This window comes from Pyrgilauda ruficollis, unplaced genomic scaffold, assembly GCF_017590135.1.
Source record: "Pyrgilauda ruficollis isolate IOZ18807 unplaced genomic scaffold, ASM1759013v1 scaffold1, whole genome shotgun sequence".
Lineage (NCBI taxonomy): Eukaryota > Metazoa > Chordata > Aves > Passeriformes > Passeridae > Pyrgilauda > Pyrgilauda ruficollis.
In genome coordinates, this window is record NW_024508100.1 from 6973261 (window position 1) to 6995316 (window position 22056).

The 22056-nt window shown below is 36.5% G+C and overlaps 1 protein-coding gene across 10 annotated transcripts in view; it reads right to left on the reverse strand.

Annotated features, from left to right (window-relative positions):
- Nucleotides 1-22056, reverse strand: part of KIAA0232 (KIAA0232 ortholog) — a 66223-nt gene that overhangs the window by 41355 nt on the left and 2812 nt on the right. For 7 of the 10 annotated variants that reach the window (XM_041462536.1, XM_041462017.1, XM_041462105.1 and 4 more), the window contains exon 2: nucleotides 6092-6595. The exons of 1 other annotated variant lie outside the window; for it this stretch is intronic. In XM_041462536.1, coding sequence (XP_041318470.1) covers nucleotides 6092-6322 — 231 coding nt within the window. In that variant the 5' untranslated portion in view covers nucleotides 6323-6595. Of the gene's footprint in view, nucleotides 1-2946; nucleotides 3535-6091; nucleotides 6596-22056 lie in introns of those variants that run through there. 2 more of the 10 variants (XM_041462448.1, XM_041462276.1) reach the window with 2 other exon arrangements.

A 22056-nucleotide genomic window follows, 5' to 3' on the forward strand; every position in this document is an offset into this window, starting at 1 on the left:
AACAAAAACTATGATCAGAGTCCGCAGAAGTGTAACTATCATTCTGGAGACTTTTTATGACACCTTATAAAAAATTACCTGAATGGAACTACTTCAAATCAGTCCACAAATAATTAGTCTTCCCCAAAAAAAGCCTCCCTGTTAAAAATTGAAAAATCAAAAGGAAAAATCTCAACCTGGTCACAAAAGTACATAGCTTGCAGTGCAATAGCCAATTAATTCGGAGAGTTAGGAAAACATAATCTTTTTTTTTTTTTTTAAAAAAAAAGAATTTTTACTTTTGAGGTTCAGAAAAAACTGTTAACTTCCAAAAATGAGTTGAAAGAAGTAGATCAAAAGCAACAGAAAACACTTGATATGGAAAGTATGCATAACAAATGCCTTTCGATCTTCCTGCTGCATGACCAAAGGCTTACAAACAAAGCCTTTTATCTCACAGAGTGTCTAGCTGTTGGGGCTAGGTTTCGGGGGTTTTTTAAATAAAGACTCTATCCCTTCATAAGGGATAACAGTCTACAGGATCAAATCTATAGCTCTAAACCATAAATTTGTTATATTCAAAATCAGTTAAGCTTACAGTTAGTATGTGAAAGATACAACATAGAAAGCTGATTTTAATACTGTATAAAGAATGATCAATGAAATGATGTTTCACACTAAGTATATTTTAAGGCAATGCCTTCTGCTTCACACAGATTATATTATCTTAATGTGGTATTTACTGTATCATAAACTGGTTTGAGAACACATGCATCTACAAATATATTTTTAATCAGCATTTAAACAACAATCAAATCTTAAAACCACCTAGTTGGTTTGCTACTAGGAAACTAAGAGCAAGGTATTCTGATCAAAAATTAGTCTAGCATGAAGTCAAAAGGCTGTCTCACAATGTTCAGATCTCCACCAACACCAATTCTGTGGGTCCCCAAAAGTTAAAAACTTGACAGCAATTTCATCATTGTCTGCTTAACTTATCCAAAGTAAGTAAATTCAGTAATAAAATGCAAATGGTGAAAACACGTATACTTGGCAGAAACATTCTGCACTTTACTTACATTAAACAGTCTGTAAATCCACATAGATTTTATGAGGCTTTCCTTAATGGACCAAAAGTGACTAAAAAGACATCTATCTTAGCACAAAATACAAGTAATTTCCAAACATTTTGAAGAGACCATTGACAGGCCTCAAAACCCAAACCAAACTGAACCAAGTAAACTCCCTAACACACCTAAATAATGATTATCTTATCTGAATATCTTATATAGCATGATTCAAGAGATTTCTTTAGTAATCTTTAGGCCATGTAGACATCTAATAAATGTGTAAATCAATTTGAGAATTGTTCTCTAGAAAGATGGTACACAAGCAACATCTTTGGTTGTAGGAAAAAAAAGGGCAAGTCTACCACCGGAATACTTACTTGTCTTCTGATATGACAAACCTCAACTAGCCACAAAACTCTCAAAACTATTTCTAGGAACTGTATCACAGGAATCAAGGAAAATGTGCAAACCCAATTAATACTATCTTTGTATTTTCTATTCCATCAGTCAATACTGGGGGGAAAAAATCCCAAAGAGCCTCCTACTTCCACCCACTTAAGCCCTCGCATCAGCAATATCATTGGTGCCAAAAAAACCTGAGGGGAGAGGGAAATTAAAAAAAGAAAAAAAGAGTACACAGTCAGAATGAAGTACTTCTTAAGAACTTTTACATCTTGAGCTCTTAGACTCACTTCCAAAAGTAGCAAGTATGGCTTGGATAAGAATTGTGCTCTAGGTGCCAACAATAACTAAGTTACCTTCAGTACTTGAGTATTTAACAACAAACCAACATGCATTCAAAGTGTGTATATTTAGAGAATTTTACAATAATTCTTGATAGGTATGAATAACACATGTATAACTATAGCAGTCCTGAAGACCCTGGTACGACAGTACAATTTACCATAAACAAGATTCCTTTCTTGGAAATTCTCTATTCCTTTGAAATACAGCTGGGCAAAACAAACTGGCTTATAAATTTTCCCAATATTTTAATAGCTATTTCAGTTTAAGCCAGAATAGAAACTGCAAACATTCCAGTAAAATTTGGTTGCAGTGTATTAGGGTTTTACTTCCACCTATGTTTTTTGTACTTGCAAAAATCTGCTACGAACTCTCTGGAAATTCATTACTCACCAATCTAACATCTTGTGATACTGAGCCTGAATCCATATAACAATACCCAACAAAGACCATTCTAATTGGGCAAGGCATAGACGTAGCGCCAGTAATAAACCCAAACAAAACACAAACAAAAAAAATCACACCCTCACGTACATACAAATAAAGAGGAATGAAAACCAACACAACACCCTCCCCCCACACATCTTTAGTCTTATCTTCTATCCAGACATCAAATTAGCTCACTGTACACAAAACCTTGCTTTGTAATACACTGTTCTTCTAATTTACATTTCGTGTCAGAATATCCAATTTTTTTAATTGAGAAACTTGGCACTCAGTTTCTTTTCCTGGGAAAATTAATATAAAAAACTCATCCCTTTAAAAAAAAAAAAAAAAAAAAAACCAAAAAAAAAAAAAAAATATATATATATATATATATTGGAGAAAGCCACACAAATCTGTACCAGAGTAACACTGGAGAAACCCACAGAAGACTGTATCAGAATCAAGACCAAAACCCACATATTAAATATTACTAACACAGCAGAAGGGAATATTCTGCTTATTTGCAAAAATAACCCTGAAGATCTAATCAATCAAGACTCCCATAGTCAATCAAGTTTCCCATATTCCTTTGAAATTCTTATTTTAACTGCAAACAGAAGTGACTGATAACGTGACAACAGCAATATCTTAAATAGCTGTGTACGCCTAGTAAGGTTGGGAATGGGTTTTCTTACTTATTTTTGATACTAAATTTTTTTGTACTTACCTGACAGAACCTGAGTCCAGACTTCAGAGTTCCATTTCCCTGCTACACTTGATGACACTAGAACACTATAAAGCAAGCACTGAAGGAGGCTCCCTGAAGCAACTAAAACAGTGCTAATGATACCATCAACATTCTGAGGTGGAAAGTCTTAATGACCATCTTAACTTCAGTCTGTAACATTTCTAATGAAGATTACAGTATCCATAAGATTAAGACTTCCTAAAGTAGTCCTCTTCACTCCCACCCCTCAAAAAAAGTAAACTGCAATGGATTGTTCCTATGCATAATCCCATTGTGAGAACTACACATTCCTTGTAACCTACTCTGAACAGAAGCCACTGCTGTATTTGGAGGAAAAAGGGGGGGGCTACTCACTATCCCCAAAAACAGAGTTCTAAAAGCAAAGAATTGCAGAATCACATTACAGCTCAGGATGGAAGGGACCTCAAAGAATCATGTGGTCTACCCTTCCAAGGGAAAAGGAGATTAGACAAGACTATCTAGCACCCTACTGCATCTCAAAAACCTCCAGCAACAGGGATTCTATCACATTCCTGAGGAGGTTGTTCCAGTGAATGACTGTTCTCACTACAAGAAAACAGAAGAAGAAAAAAAAATCTTATATCAAGATGAAACTGCCCCCAGCGCAACATGTACCCACTGTCCCTCGTCTTCTCCATGTGAATAGACTGCTTCAGTCCTTTTTGTAGCTGTCCTCTAAGTTGGAGAGAAATCATTGCAATAAGCACACTATTGAGAATAGCTCTTTCTGTGGAAATTCTCTTATCTTTCTTAAGAATTAAAGGAATCACATGGGGAGAAAAAATAAGAGAAAAAATTCCTGAGACGCCAAGGACCAAATCTTCTGGGAATTAATCTGGGTTAAAGAAACTCAGCAACTCTAAGTATTTTACTCCTAAATTACTTCTCATTTAGATATTTAATTCCTGTTCTTTTCCTTGACTTCTACCTGTAAACAACACTAGTATATGTTTTTCCCCTTTGTCTTAATATTGTACCCATCACCAAAATTGGATTGAAATTGCTTATACATAAATACATGTTTCAGAATAAAGATTTTCTTGTTTCTGAATAACTTCACCAAACCCAAACTAATTTAAAATGTCAGGCGATACAAAGAACCAGTAAGTAACAAGCAAAAAAAAAAAAAATCAGTAATAAATAAATAACAAAACACATGTATTTAAATATTTCCTCAATTCTATGTTAGAAATTTGTACTTGCAGGCTTTACAGACTAAGCTATTCGAAAAAGGAATTAGGGAGCAGTACGTTTCGTAACAGGTGCATCTAATCATTACTACAGAATATAATCCCAAAATTAAATTGGTATTAGGTCTCAAAACTTAGGAAACAGTTATTTGAAGTAGGGTGAACAAACACAGTAAAAGTACGTTATAAAGAGCATCAAATTGGAGGAGGTGGAAAAAAGTCTTCCAGCTTCAAAGCCCAATGTTGTTCAGAAGACATCCTGTACATTGGTACCACAGCACCTGCTCAGCAACACAGGTTTTGGCTACCCTGTCAGCATGTGGTATTCTTCTCCCTTTGGCTCATTAGGTTCAGATAATCAACTTGGAAAGTGAACAGACACATTCCTAAAAGCTCTGTTATCAAACCCACAAAGGATCCAGTTAAAGTATCAAAATGAGAAATAAACTGAATGAGATTTTCATAATATAGTTACCCTGCTTCTTGCAAAGCCTGATAAAAAAGAAAACTAATTTTGGCACTTCAGTAATTTGAAATATCACAGTAGCAACTTCAAAGTTATGACAGTGGTCTGAAATGGACTGAAAAGAAACACATCTTCATTTCCCCCAAGGCCACTGGCCTATCTCTAAAGCTCCTCAAGTTCTCATGTGGTTTCAATTGGATTTCGTTTTTAATGTCCCCATCCCACATGCTCCTTTCAAACAGGTTTTGGAACCTTTTTCTGACCCTTCTAAAATACAGATATTCATGTCTGACCAAGACCTACATGTTAAGGTGCATTCCAGAAAGTGCTTACACTGGGTTTTTTAAATTATTATTATTATTATTATTAATCGTGGGGTTGTTGCTGACGTCACCTACTGCTGCCAGAAACACTTTTGAAAAAAATAAAAAAAAAACTTTTACAGATACAGGTTTTCTGGTTTGCACAAGGGAAGCATGAAGACTTTTATGGATGGTAATGGTTGCTAAGAATTCAAACACTGACAGCATCTAACATGAATTTTTTTGTTCTTCAGTTACATCTATCTCACAATAACCTGCTCTGCTCTTGCTGGATTTTTAAAAAGACAAACTAGGTGACAATGGAATTTCTGAAGCAATTAGGCAGCAATACTTGAATTATAACCAAAACAACAGTAATGAAAAAGGACTAATAATTAAGCTATCAAATAATAGGTATTTGCTTTTCTTCCTTCCCACTGTCACCACAGCCACCTTCTAAGCAAAGTCTATTTTTAATGGTATCATCAGCCTTTTCTGAAAACACTGTAATTTCTCTGAGTCCTGAATCCGTAAAACTCCACTATTAAAAGGGTTCATGATGCAGACAAATTTAAAAAAAAAAAAAAAAAAAAGGTATCAAGACTGAACAGTATGTTCTAGGGTCACAGCATTTTAAAAGAAATTAATAATGTATGTATAACAATGTATTTCAAATACCTGAAGACTAAAAGATATCTGGGGGGTGTTTATTCTTTACTGAAAATAGCACAACATGAAATCCATGGGAAGTGATGGGGAGGTCTACAAACTACTGTGAAGCTGGGCAATTTGACACAGTTTACAAGAATTACATTCATTTACGAATGTTCCAATATTAAATTAAGCTTCTAATCACAAGTAGTGATGGTTTCCGTTTAGAACACAGATATTCCAGTGTGAACAATTCTGACATCAATTGTAGCCATGTGAAAACACTGCTTAATGTAATTGCCCATACAGCAACCTTACTATTTCAATCTCAGTTCACCCATCAAATCTGACTCCTGAGTGGTTTATACCCTCCTTCCACCCACACACTTAAAGACAACCAACCCCCCAACTGAAGCATACCCAGGTATAATACACAAAACAAAACTGGTACAAAAACTCACTTTCACTGGACAACATCTAAAATATGTAAATACCTGTTCCTGCAGGTCGTAGTCATAGCTATCATGCAGCAGAAGACTGAGGACATACCGAGTATAAATCATGGCATCAATGCCACACTTCTCTAGCTCTTGTCCCAGCCAGGTCTGCACTGGACCCAAAGCATGTAGCAGAGACATTTCAGAAACAGATACAGGGCCTGGATAAGAGCTTGAGGAGCTTTCAGATGGCAAACCATCCACAACAACTGTACAGATAGGGCGCATGAATCTAGGTGGCTGGCATCCTTATAACGTGAAGCATTTTCTGTAGTTGATTTTCCGTCGATATCTGGAGGTGATTTTCACTCCAGTAAATAGGAGAGAGGCTTGACTTCTAGGACAATCATTTATATTTCCTGGCTGTTAGCCGACTAGAGACGAACATCACTCTTCAGGCATGACCAGTGAATAAACTAAATCCTAATAGCAAACACATATGTAGATGTGTTTTTCTACCTTAATTTCACATTGAGGCCAGATGCAAGTCCCCAGCAGGACCTATAAAGAGGAAAAAATGATAAGTTGTGACAATATGTATCCATACATGAATAATATTAAACAGTGAAAAAAACCATCCAAAGTAGAAAGCAGTCATTTACATACTGCTTACTCCAAACATCTACAGATATTGTAAAACTACTCAAGTATCATTTTGAAGAGTGACAGGAATTATTACAAGTTTAAAGGTGACTTTTAGAAAAGGTACTTTCTACTGTAGGAAGAGAGACTCTTTCATCGAAGACTTCACAATTAATCAGTCAATTGAAACATATGTCTGACCTAGCTTTATGGGAAAGTTGAGATTTTATTACTTTCACTATCAGCTGAAAAAAACCCACTCTCATAAAAGAAATCTATGCTAGTTTGAATAAAGACTGCTTATTTTGCATCACTAGAAGACAATATAAACCTACTGTTTTGCAGTGATACCCATTTCTGGAATAGAAGTGTTTTGTTTATAAAACACTGAATTAATGAAATTCATATGATCAGGAGTTTCATAAATCCTACTACTAAATAGGTACTACTACCTTCAGGTTCAGGTTTTTTGGTGGTGGTGGTTTTTGGGTTGTTTTTTCTTAGTTTCAATTATTTGCCTTGTTCCAGGACAGTAAAACATTTTATCATCTCAAATCTGTCCTTACAGAAATGTAAATCCCTGGAATAACTACAAAAATTTGAGCAGAACATAATTTATCTGTGCCAAAAATTAACATTTAACCCTCTTTACACAAAGCATACACCTGTCCTACCTGAGAGCTTAAACTCTAAACCATGTCCTAAAATAGACAAACTATCCTAAGACTTATACCACCCACAATCACAAATCAATCTTGATAAGCCAGGGGCAGAAGGTGCAAGCACCACACACATCAGCATTCTGCTCTTGAACGCAGAAAATGTCAGCCCAGAAAAGGCATTTTTGGATTGGTCTACTTATCAACCACATGCCAATCTGGCATTTGTGTAGGCCTTCTTTCTCCTCTCCAGCTTCTTAGCATGAGAAAACAAAGCTCAACTCCAAGCAGGAAATATCCCTTCACTGAAAGGAAACAAAATAGACTCAAGTGACTAAGCAAAATCTGCTGTTTTGTTTCAATCCCAGTGCAAGCTAACCAGCACACAACAGACATCACCTAATACAACTATCTGAACTAGATACTGGGGGCAGCATTTCATGTGGGCAGCATGTGTTCTGTGGCCAAACAAAACTGAAAGTCAATACACGTCAACACAAGAAAAGATGATACCTTTTAGGAGCTTTCTTTACACCACCATCATGGAATGTATATTCCAGATTTTTCTGAGTCAATTGCAACATCACCAAATAGAAACCCATTAGGATCAGTTGCTACTGAGTTTACAAAACCCTTACCCTCTCCTAAAGTGACCTTACTGCTCTGGTTGCAGTGTTCATTTTGAGAAAGGGGATAACACAACATTATTCAATATTGCTCAGCAGCATGTTTCAATTAGTCAAAATCTTTTAAGTAAGCACAAATAACAGTAGGTAGAAACATGCTGCAGGGCACTGGAGGTTACTGCTTCATCACATAATTAGAGAACAGAAAGCACTAGTATTCTAGTATTCTGACCCAAGGTAGTCAAATCCAAGAGCCACAGGTTCAAACTCTTAAGAAGTCCATACTATTTGAATTGTTGAAGAACAACATTCCAGAAATCTGTTCACTCCTGCTAGCTCTCCACAGCACAACATGTGATGAATGTTCTCCCCAAGTCAATGCCACAGTCCTTGTTGGCCCCTCAATCCTATATTTCATAGATATGAGAAAACTTACACTGTTCTTTTATCTTCTTTGAGACATGGTGCAGAACTACCTAAACATTCAAGGGAATGGGAGCCTCAGTCCATCCCACTGCTACCAGTTTGATGCTAGAGCCACCAAAAGATGCTCAGAGCCTGGGAAGGGATTGTAGGTGAGCAGGAGAGCATCTGAAGAGCAGTACAAAGGAAATTCTGCCACTCCAGCCACTAAATTGGCTCCATTGGGAGCCCAGCTACAATGCTTCTATGGAAACACTCAAAGCAAACACAATAAAAAAAAAGAAGTTAGAAACATGCACATGCCTGCATGTCTATCATCTTACTGGCATCACTAAGACATGGTGGGATGACTCCTATGACTGGAGTGTTGGAAGGGAAGGATACAGGATGTTTAGGAAGGACAGGTACAGGAGACAAGGAGGGAATGTTATCCTCTATGTCAGCAACTGCCTGGAGTGCACAGAGCTCTGCCTCAGAACAAAAGAGGAGCTGACTGAAAGGTTATGGGTCAGGATGAAAGGGAGGGCAGGAACAGGCCATGTTATACTGGGGGTCTGCTACAGGCTCCCCATCCAGGAAGACTGAACTATGAAGTCCTCTACAGACAGACAGAGCAGCCTCATGTTCACAACCCTGGTCCTCATGGGGGACTCCAACCACCCCCATTTCTGTTAGAGGGACAACATAGCAGAGCATAAGCAATCCAGGACCAGGAGGTACCTAGAATGTGATAATGGTGATACCTTCCTTCTCCCCAAGTTAGAGAAGCCAACAAGGAGAGGTGCTATGCTGGGTCTCCTTCTCACCAAAATGTTGGGGCTGCTGGGGAACGTGAAGGTCAAAGGCATCCTGGGCTGCAGTGACCATGAAACAGTGGAGTTCAAGATCCTTAAGGCAGCAAGGGTGCACAGCAAGCTCATTGTCCTGGACTTCAGGAGAGCACAGTTTGGCTTTCTGTGGGATCTGCCCGGCAGAGGGGCCCAAGAAAACTGGTTAATATTAAAGGATCACCTCCTCCAGGCTCAGGAGCGATGCATGCCTACCAAAGGAAGTTGGGCAAAACACCAGCCACCTGCGTGGTTGAACAAGGAACTCCTGGACAAACACAAGCAAAAAATGAAGCATACAGAGGGTGGAAGCAAGGACAGGTAGCTTGGGATGAATACAGAGAAATTGTCCAAGCAGCCAGGAATCAGGATAGTAAAGCTAAAGCTGTGATAGAGTTAAATCTGACCTGGGACATCAAGCTTGATTAAGCTTCTATACAAGAAAAAGCTTCTGTAGGTACATCAGTGATAAAAGGGCCCCTATCTCAAAGGAGACACAGGACACAGACGAGGCTGAGGTACTTAATGTCTTCTTTATCCTGGTCTTCACCAGCAAGTGCTCCAGGCACACTACTCCACTCACTGGAGGCAAACGTGGGGACTAGGAGAACGAAGAACTGCCCGCTGCAGCACAAGGTCAGATTTGAGACCATCTAAGGAACCTGAAGCTACATGAGCCCATGGAACCTGATGAAATGCATCCCCAGCTACACTGAGGGAACTTAAAAGGCGCTTGGAAGAAAAATGGGGACAGACTTTTTATACGGGTCTGTAGTAACAGAGTTTTAAACTAAAAACTGGTAGATTTAGATTGGACATTAGGAAGGCATTTTTTACATTGAAGGGGTGAGACACGGAATAACTTTTCAGAGAAGTTGTCCATGATCTGTTCCAAGTATTCAAGGTCAGGCTGGGCAGGGTTTTGAGCAACCTTATCTAATGAAAGAAGTCCCCACCCACAGAAGTGAGTGTTGATGATCTTGAAAGATTCCTTTCAAATCAAACCATTCTGATTCTATATGGCAAAGCTTCTGGATAATGAGTCACTTCAATCAAAACTTTGACACATTGTTTTTAGCTCCTTAGCTAAACCTAGTAAGGACTGAGTTTATTCTTCTGCTTTTCCCTGTACAAGATGATAATGGTGCCTCTCTTTTCTATCTTAATACTTAAATAAGTGAGACATTTGAGAAATTCAATTCTTGAGACTTAAGCTAACAACATCTGATTGACTTCAGCTGACCAGTTAAAGCATGTCTTGCTTTTATTAGATGTGGAGGAGAGGGAAAAGACAGCAAGAGACAGATTATAAGAGGAATTATGAAATCAGACAACAAAATTTTTGTAATTTGTTTTGCACTCCAGCTTTTTTGAATATCATATTCTATTACCTCTTTTACCATTCAGTTACATGATATAAAACCTGGAAATCTAAACTAATTTATTAAATATTATTTAAGAGTTCTCATTTTACAACTCTCAAGTACTTTGTTTCACAGATGTTCTTTAAACATTTCCATTATGTTTTAGAGTTAACAGAATTTCATAAAGAGTATTTTTCTATTCCAGTACTAGACAGACTTTTCATATCAAATTAATATAAGTCACTCAAAGAGCAAACATTTCTGCTGAGAGATGTGCAGCTTGATTTTAGAGATAACACTTTCTGACAAATAAGTTGTTATCCCTCTTACATCTATTTCACACTGTCTCACTAAAAATAATTTTTCCATCCTCACAAGGCTAGGGCTAATCTGAACAGAGTGAGCACATTACAGCTTAAATAATTAGTGGAAGCCTAGTTATTTTAACTAAGTCAGAAGGAATTCTCCATTTCCAGCTATAAAATATGACAGATGGACATGCCTTATAACAAGAATTACCAAATACAAATTTAAACATCTGCATCAATATTTTCTGAAAACTACTTTTTACTTACAAAGTAAAAAATACATGTTGAAACTATTTCAAAATAATTTCTCCTTACTCCACTTCTTAGTATATTTTTTCCTTTTAAGTAACCTTCAGTTTTTGCAATACTAATCAATGACCTTAACAAGGTCACACTAGTTAAACTGTCAGCAGCTTAACCAGTAGAGGCACAAGGGCCAATTTATGAAGCGTCTTCTAAAGGACTGAGAACACAATATTGCATAAACACTCTAATTTTTCAACTCAGACTGTCTTAGAATACATGTATTTCTCAAAATTCTATTCAGCGTGATAGACACTAAATACTCTTTTGATCCACCATAGACAGCAGAAGAAAATAACTAAGCCTTAGTCTCCTTAGATCCAGCTATGGCAAAGCAACAACTTTAAATTACCTATAGCAAGCAATAGAAAGGAGGATCAATCATATGGAAAGTGATGCTGGAGCTCTCTGTTGTAGGTTTGTTCCCTACAACACAGCTGCTCTTTCATGGTAAATAACCTTTTTTGAAGACTAAGTAATCTAGTCTTCTCCATAAAATAACTGGAATATGGGTACTGTCATAACAAATACATAGAACTTTTTTTTTTTAAAGTGCCTTGGTACTACAATAATGAAAGTAACACAAACAACTTCTTGCAACAGTTGTGTCTGCAGGATACAGGATGACAGCATAAAATCAGAGATTACCAAAGAATGCAGTAAAAGAAAGGCATAATTAAATCACTCTTCAATGAAGCTTGATACAAGCACACCAGGAAAATGCTAATGTATGGACTATCAACAGAAAGATTAACTAAAAGTTCATGCCAAGCAAGAAAATTCCATGTCTTTAACAGCTTTTTTTCTCCATATTCTCTTGTATACTGTTAGAAAACAGCAACCAAAGCCAAACCACAAAACCCACTGAATTAATCTAAGGTAACATCATCTCTATTATATCAGCACCAAGAGGCCTCTGAAAATTATGTATCCATGCAGCAAGGTCCCAAACCAACATTTTTTGTAAATTATAAAACCCCAAAACAATACAATGATTTAACATTGTTTCAAGTTTTATTAAACTTTTAAAGCAGTAGAAGATATTGAAATAAGAAAGTAAAAACTATACCCCCTTACAATTGTCCTATCAGGTAAACTAAAGGTCCACAGACAATGTCTTGGGGATCATAAAAGGTAACTTGAAAAGGAAGCAAATTGTCTGCCAGCTTAAATTCACTACACTGGGGTCTATACTAGGAAAAAATAAATGTTACTGGACTACATATTGAAAGAGGTTGAAAACTAATATGCTGTTTACCTGTACAACCTGCAAGTCTCTAAAAACTCAAATTTACTCTTCACACATTTTGATACATTTCTACAGAGAAGCCAATCTCTTAGATAATCCATAGATAGTACTTTTCCTTCCTTGGATAATCCATAGATACTACTTTTCCTTCCTTCAGTTCTCAAAAGGGAAAACATCTGTGTTTCCACTGTTTCATGCTGCCTACTGCTACAGGTTAACAATTAGACTAAACATATTCTCACACAATAGTTAAGTCAAAACTGCTGTTTTATACAAAGTTTCTTCTATTATTCTCTGAAATACACCAGTGCATTTCACAGTTGAAATTAACAGCTCTCATTTCAAAATTTTTTTTCACCACTTTGACACTGTTTATTTATTTATTCAATGAACAGAGGAAAAATTATATATATATATATATATATATAACACAATTTTTTTTAGAATTTTTTTTTTTTAATATGAAGAGAACACATTTTTGTGGATAGTCCACATTTGTTAATCAGGACAATGTTTTTTCAAACTCATGTTTTTTCCCAGAATGGTTTTATTAAAAGTAAACAATATGTCCTCTCTCTGGCAACTACAGGTAGGGAAAAAACATGAAAACACTAATTAATACTAAAAAAAATAAAAACTTTATCAAGTTTGGTCAACAACATACTAAAATCACACACACAGTGCAGAAAATTTCAGTCCCCTTTAGAAAACTGATAGTCAAAAGCATGACCACATTATATGATGGCAACAGAATACTAAATTGATCTTTATATATTGTGGAAGAATCTGCAATTTTACCCTAATTTCTTTTGTTTCTTTCCACAAAAACACTGAACAAATCCTTAACAGACAAACCAAGGAGCAACACACTGGGAAAGGCACTGTCAAAACCCAAAACCAAAACCGTCTAGCAAACAGTGGAATTTCTGTGCTTAATTTCATACAGTATTTAAAAGACATGTGAATTCAGAAGTAAGAGAAGTTGTTATTTTTTAACCACATTCCTTAATAATCGAAGAAATTTGGCTGTGTAGTCTTCAGAGCAAGGACAGCTTTTTTATACTCTGGTGATGTTTGATGTTCTTGCACAACAAACAGCAAGAGCAGCAGCTTGGTTCATGACAAAGATGCTGTAACACTACAGAAATATTGTCCTGCCATGAGAAACAGAGATTAAACACCTGGCTGCAATCAAAGCACTAAAAGTGGTCAGAAGTATAAATGCAGCTCTGTGAATGAACTTTAAATATATTTAAAACCATCTTTCTTAAGATGCATTACCAAGAGGTACAAGAGTGATACAGTATTGTTTGTAATGGGTTTATGCTTTTTAGAGAACTGATGTCTAACGAGGCTGGGCTTACGGTTCTAGGGTAACTCAAGTCAAAGAACCCACAGGGGAGACAGAAACCAGTGTGTGGGTGTTACTGCAAAGGTTTTTCTTTCCTTGTGAATCTGCAATCTTATTTTCATAACGCTTATCCAAATGAAAATCTGAAGCTGCTAATCCTGTATAAAAGCTTAATGGAATTACTCCAAGGATTCAAGAGCTACCATGTAAGCCCTATTTACTCAGGTTAGCAAAGAAAAAGAACAGATATAATCAAGATGACACCAGGGGAAGTCACCAGTACCGTTCTGAAAGATTCTGCCCTGGGACCTGTATTACCTGATAAATTCCTAAGTGGCCTGAAGATGAGATGGGTGACACAGTTTAGAAGCTACCAAAGAACAGCAAGTGATCAGGAATAGTGACTTCAGAGCAACTGAAAAAATACAGAAGGCCATTATGAAACTGGACTGAGCAATAAAAAAGTAAACAAAATACAGCACAGGCAAACTTGAAATGAGGCAGAGGGGCAATAACGACCTGATACTATTCAGAGATAAATCAATGAGTTGTGAGCTATTAATCCATGTCTCTCCATGGATAGAGACTGACTGTTCAACCTCTGTTTTTTGTTACTAGAAAGTACTAATGAGTTAGTAAGATCTACATACAAAACTTCACACAACAGCTAGAAGAATTTCTTGCAAGAGATACCAAAGACTCAAAAAAAAAAAAAAAATTAGATGGCCTTCAACGGGAATCGAGTAACACAGATCCCTTGAGAGTTTTCAACTAGACAAACTGTATCAGGGTCAGGAAATCCCCCTAGGCTGAAAATAGTGTATGGCTGAGGAAGAATTTAGGGGAGGTATCATTCTCCCTGTTCTGTTTTTGCCCTAACTGCTCCTTTAGAGACGCTGTTGCAGACAAGTGCAGGGTTTGTCAAAGCCTTTGTCTGAACCAGTATAACTGTTCTTATAAAACATTTATGTTTATCATCATACAAGAACACTTCAAAAAAATAGTTGCTGGAGGAGTGCAACAAGCTGATCCACTCACAGGGCTGCACATTATTAACACACAGGAACTTTGTTTAAAGGAGTCAAAACATCAATCCTGTCAGGGAGCAAAAACTGAGCTATAGGAAACAACTGTTAAGGGATGGCAGAATTAGCAGGTGAGACACTTGCACTAGGGGGTCAGTTGCATATCAAAGACCCCAAATTCTTGTCATCTGTGTATACTTTACTTCTGCAAAACCAGTAAGTATATAAACTTGAAAATGTAAAACGTTTAAGCTAAGGAAAAAAGGCAAGACAGAAAGGGGAAAAGCATGACCTAACAACAAAACCTGCAGACACTATGTACACCCCAAAACTTCATCATTTCATAGAATTGCGACGTTTGAATGTGCCTTCATAAACAAGACTCCTTTGAAATGCAGGCTTGTAAAGAATCATCTCTGCAGAATGGAGACTTATGAAGTGGTCCTTCAGTATATATAATACAACTTAAAAAAAATCATTAATAAGCCTAATAGTTGGCAAGTTTTGCAGATCATGGTTCAGTGGGAGTCTTGATAATTTGGGAAGCTAATTTTATCTTCAAGATGGAAGTATTTTTATTTCATAGCATCACTCAAGAAACTGCTTCAGGAGGTCAACGCAATATTAAAGCTGCATTAAAAAATCTCAAAAGCAAGCATGTCATTATGCAGGACACAGAAACCACTTCAATAAACAGAATGGAGCTCAAAGCATTTCTGACAAAATAAAACATGACAAAACAATCTCTGGGTACCACAGATTATGCACCAGTTAAGTACAGCATATCTGTAACTGGCAACCACCTCAACCCAAAGAATTGTATCTCCAAAAATTTTGCTATTTAAGAAGGACTTGAAACTGTTAAAAATACTTCCATTGATCAGATTTAAGAAATGGGAAGATATCTATAAATTGCCTGAATCTAGAGAAGTGAAATGCTGCCTCTCTATTATCAAATGCCTGTCTGCCATTAATAATGGCAAAAATTACATTATTTAAGAATTTGTCCAATAGTTTATCCAGCTACCAATAGAGTACTAATAATAGCATTCTGAACTTAAAAAACAAACATAAACTGACATGAGAATTTTTTCCCCATTTAGTTTGTTACTGTCTACACTGGTGTTTGTACCAAATTTTACTTTGTTTAAACATTACTACTTTTTTTTTTTTTTAACTTAGCAGGAACAGAAAAAATGTACACATATAGCATAACTTAGGTGTATGATAACTTTTTAGAACTTTAAAAATACAAATCAGCATCTAATGACAAATTAGAATTTTGGTAACTATTTTTCACATTAAAAATTCATTAAAACTATGTCACACAAAGACTTAAAGGAATTACCACTGCTGCCAGCACAAGTACCAGTTTGCAAAAACCAGAAGTGATCATTTTAATAGCAGTAGTAACTAACTTCCAAGAGAACAACAGCAGCAGCATTTTGACAGAGAAACCTCTGTGGATGACTTGAAGGTGAGTTAGTGTAACAGGAACTACACTGTCACTGTACATTGCCACCAAGAGGGGACAAGACATTCCACTGCTTCTCTCATCCTCCCCTCCATGTTCCCACTCTCTTGTCCTTGTACTTAACACATCCACTGCGTGGTGGCAGAGATGAACTGTATCAATTTTTTGTTCCAAATAGAAAGATTTCATTTCTGGTAACCCAGTCTTCAAAAAATACAAATCAATGATCAACTCGCTCTCTCGCCACGGAATTTCAACATGTGGCATAAGAGAGGAAGTGGGGTTGCCCCTTTCAGCAGCAACCCACCATTAGATCCACTTAAGAATAACAAGAAAACAATAGGAAGGCAGAATGCAGAAGCAACATTTTAGTTAATTCAAATCCAAGTCAAATCCAAATCCAGACAACGATTATTCTTAGGAATGTGAAGTGTGGAAGCCAATTCAGGTACTTCAATAGGTATGATATTTACTTCCAATATTTTTACAGAAATTCACTAGGCACCCATGGAACCACACCCTGTACTTGTAACATCCAGCAGACTCAGTCTCAAATGGTAGCCTGGTGATAAAGAAATTACTGGCTCCTTCAGATTTGCTGGGAGAGAGGCAGGTGCTGCTCTCTAACTAACTGAGAATAGGATGGATTACCCAAGTGTGGAGAATCCAAGAGAATGTGTGGTAGTGCAGAAGGCAGCATGTGCAGACCTCAAACACTGAGACATTGCCTCACCTCACATTTCACCCTCCAACCATCAGTATAATTTCAGCACCACAAACATCAGCTTTCAGACCTTTCTGCAACATTTCTTTTACCACAGAAGACTGTTGTATGATTTAAGTATTTCAGTTTAAATTTGCAGATCTTAACGGTGCAGCAGGGCAATGCCAGAGACACGCATCTTGTTCTCCCTTGTTTACCTCAGTTTATTACACAGGGATTGCCTGGATGGGCTGCTACTGGACCTGAGAGATCCTGGGGAGAAATACTTTTCTAGATGCAACTTCAAGGAGGAGATAGCTACAGTCTTTTCTGTTCAGTCCCATGAGAATCTTCACATGGACACTATCAAAAGCAGTACCTTCTACTATGTAAACAGATAGCAACAGACTACACATCATTAATTACCATCATCATACTTCAATAACATTTCCTCACATTTAGGGCAACATTAATGGAGTTAACAGACAAAACCAAATAGAACTGCGATCACACAGATGCACACATTTTGAGTTCACCAAGGCATTTATCTTCAGGATTTTTAGCAGGTAAACTCTGTAAGCTTTCTACTACTTGTTTCTCACTATATTTCCTAGCCTTAGTATCACCTAGAATATATGCAGGACTTAAAAACACAATACAGGATGCAGTCAAGTAATGGAAAGATTAGACATATGCTCTTGACTATTCGATAATTTTCTTTCCTGCCCTCCTGATGTCCTTTATTTACTTAACTTTTAGAGCAGTTCAAACTTTCTACTACCAACACGTACTTGCCTGTATTTGAACTCCATTCCCAAGGGGGATGCTCATGCTTGGAGGCCCATGCACCAAGTTACATGCGTGTGCATCAAAACAGACGTGGCCCCAGTTCTGAGCACCTCAGTGAGCAGTGAGCAGACACAGGCACCCACCCATGTACCCCAACATGTGCTGCAGACTCCTCCCAGGCACAGGCAGTGACCAGGTGGAATCATCCTCCAGGCCACCAGTGGGACCACCCTGATAAAATATTCAGTGCTCTTCATATCAGCCAGAATTCAGTGGCCATTCTTGTAGTGCAACCATACAGGATTTATTTCAATTAATATACAATTTACTCTCGGGCACACACTGCATCTTTCAGTCGGGCAAGGAAAAGGAGAATGAATTATGAATGCCAAAGATCCAACCATCAGTGTTCATTTAAAAGCTACGATATTTGTCCTGCTATTTATACTTGCAAGGTTAATAATCCATCTGTATATAAACAGCTAACTCATTAAAGACCACCCTGTATACTTTACTCTGGTTTATTAATTTCTGTAATTTGTATTAAGGTCTTTTCTGAATACTTACTATTGATGTTTTCTTACTTGGTCTGCAGCTCAGGGAGTTAATTACTATTTTGCTGAAAAGCTTTAAATAGCCTCAAAAAGAGTTTAAGAACAAATATAACTTCACCTAACTATCCAGCCTTTTCAACAGTTATTTTAATATAAAAAAGCTTCTCTAAATTCAGTTCAAAGTCATATATAGACAATGTTTTTATTAATAAGAGTGTAAAAACTTACAGGATGTGTCAGCCACAGGAGGCTCAGTAAACACAAAGGGTTCTGACAAGTTGAGTTTGCAAGCTCTACAACTTAACCAGCAGAGAAGATACTGAATTTACAGTACATAAAATATGGTAGGCCTACAAAGGAAATTGTTTCAAATACTTTTCCCCTGCCTCTCTACCACCTCTAATTTTTATTCCAAAATATTAGTAAATTAACTTCTAATTAAGAAATTGAGATCCGAAGTAGGATCCTTTGCAATTTTGAAGAGAACAGCAAGTCAACATTAAATAATTTATATTTTAGCATTTAAATGAATTTGCATAGGCATTTATTGTTCAGTTTATTTTGTAAGGTTGCCAGGCTGTCTTTTTCCATAAAAACAGTGATGATATTTGTTACCATATCTCCACTTTTATGATTAAGTATGTTGTTTAAAAACACTACTTATTTTAAAAAAATTACTAACTGAGTAAGTAGGACAATTTAATATTGCTCTTAAAATAACACATTTGCTGCTTAATACTTCAAATGACAGATGAAAAGGTCATTTTACTAAATTGCAACCAAAAAACCTCTTACAAAAACAGCAGGTCAGCATTACATTAATTCTCTTCAAGGAAGTTACTGTACTGTTAACCAAGGCATTTCTTTCACAATTCAAGAACAAAGTTACTAAAAACTGGAACTTGGAGGTTTCTCAGAAGTCAGTAAGATATTCAGTTCAGAGTGGCTGGTGAAAAAATCATCTACATATGATAAGCTAATATCTGAACTTATAGAGGCATTTTAAAACTTTTGTGTCACCTCACACAATTTAACAAGACTTCCATCAAAACTGCTATAAAAACACCAATAAAACAAAAATTACTAAAGGTAATTCAGTTTCACTGTCAAATGCAAGGCTTGAATACGCAGTGGATTGAACTTCTACCTCAGAAAACAGAACCAGAAGAGGAATTCACTGAAGAGTAGTCTTAGATAATTAGTAGCAGTAATTAGCTCAAAGTCTTCAGAGAGCAGAATCAAATATCATGAAAGCTTTTCCTGTACCCTAAAAAGTAAAGATATGAATCCAAAAAATAACTGGAAGCTGGCTCCATTTCTTTCAGGACATTCTAGTGTCCTAAATACAATGCAATGTTTTAAAGTTGCACATCCACTCAGCCACAGTCTTCAATTTTGGTTCAAGTTGATAATAACACATTACAGTGTCACAAGGATCTAGTGAGAATTAATTACTCATCCAGTGGCAGCAATAGGCATTATTGATTTCTTCATTAGTGATTCTTCAAGCAGACCTTTTCCTTTAGGCTAATAAAACACACTGTTTTCTTAAAAAGTACACATGACATGCTAAATTAACAAAATAACTTCTTTAATCAATCTGTGTATGTTTTAGCATGTTTTCCCACTTTACTGTTGATGATTATCATCTCAATCCAAGCCCTGACTATGCTAACACTACCTGGAATAACCCTGCAGAGGATACGGATCTTGCAACTCTGCTCTGCAGCTCTGATGTTAAAGCTGTACCATCTTATGTCAGGTTGCTTTATTTTTTCTGGCCTTCAGCTACCCCCAGTCTCTTACTCCCTTATCTCTCTCTCTGTACTATCTTCCACAGCCTATAAATGCAAAATCTCATCAGCAAGGCCATCATGTCTCCTTTCAGAATTCTTCTACAACCATGCTAGTCCATCTAACCATAAAAAAAACCTCACAAAATTTAGCAACCTACAAAAGGGATAACAGCTACTCCTTTACATACAGCACCTTAAACACAAGCACATGAAAATGAAATTTTCACTTGAATTCACTCAGAGGTACAACTGATAGAAAACTTCATGCAGGTCTCTTTTCTCAATCCCAGCCAAGCACTCTATCCAGCAGACCTTGCTCCTTTGGTAAATTTAATAGTAACTAGAGGAAGATTTTTAAAAGCCACAAAAACTCCATGAAATTATTCAAATTTCATCTCTGTTACAATTTATTTTTATTTATTAACAAACCTTTTTGCACAGAGTATAAATTTTCACATGCAATCCTTTCTAGAATAAGGCCTAGAAAGTTACAGACACAATTAACATTAGCATGGACTGCATATTTGAAATTTCTTCCTCAATACAGCAAAATCCAGAAATTTAAACATTCCCCAAATTATAGTAAAATGAAAATCACTACAGCAAGCCTGAGCACAGACTTAGTAAGATATAATTAAACTTACATGTAATATCAGAACTGAAAAAATGAATTTAAATATATAATTTATATCGCCACACTAATATAATTAAAATATTACATGTAATACCACAAGATTGAAAATGAATTTAAATACTTCATTATTTAAACTTCTACACTACTGCCTCAGAAATAAATCTCTTGGAAAGACACTTTCCATATGTCCTCTTTGGTATCAAAGTCATGAACAGAATTTAGATGCAGAAACAAAACAAACAATGTATAGTATTATGCAGGTAGTCCAAACATCCTGCATATGAAATTATAAAGGAAGTAGATAATTAAAAATTTAAAATACTCAGTAGCTTCCAAAAAAGCTACAGAAATAGCTCGTAGTAAGATGTCTGTGAATGAATAATCTTTGTACGCATGTTTAAGCTACTCAACCCTTCCCCCCAACCCCAACCACCTCTGTGGGCCATTAAAATACACTTTCAATCTCTGAACATCCATTAAAACGTACCCAACCAACTTTCAGGAAAGTAAAGCAAGATGTTTTTTAATAAAAATATTATCACTAGCCCATCTAGACCTTTTTCTACTAAAACATTTTGACAGTCCCGCAGTTATACGGTACTTCTGTCTAGAAAAATCTGGTAAAGTATTTTCAAATTAACAAAAAAACATAATTTTTCTTCCAGTCAGACAATTTTCCTTTTGTCTGTGTACCTAAACACAGAAACATAACTAAGCACACCAATACTCATTTGAAATTTTTTCTTTTGTATCATGTGATTGACTTTAGTTGGAAAAAATTCTTAGGGCTGGACTATGGGGATGGACAACACAATTCATTTCTGCAATTCCCTTTACAAATTATCCAACCAGTCTGTCACTTTTCATGGACAAAAATGAAGGATTCCAATCTCTGTTCCACGAGACAGAAGAATATCCTAAAACCAGACTATCCCAACAAACAAAACATATTAAATAGCTTCTACAAGATCATCTGTATTCCAAGCTCTATTAGCGATGCAGACAATGGGAATATTTCCTGCTACCTCTCCAACTCTACTGAAATTCTAAGTCTTACTGCCTTCACCACATTCTGCTTTACCAGACATTGTTGCCTATCCTATTATAGTACTAAATTGTTACTTTCAGTTATTAGCTATTGCTTAAAGAAGCAGCAAACTGAGACATGATTTTGCTAGGATCCCAGTTAAGTATACAACGTGTCTATTCTGACTCTACAACACTATGGCTAAAACCTAGTAAAACCCTTCAAGAAAATTCACCTGTGCAACCTCTTGGCTGCTTTATTCCCCCTA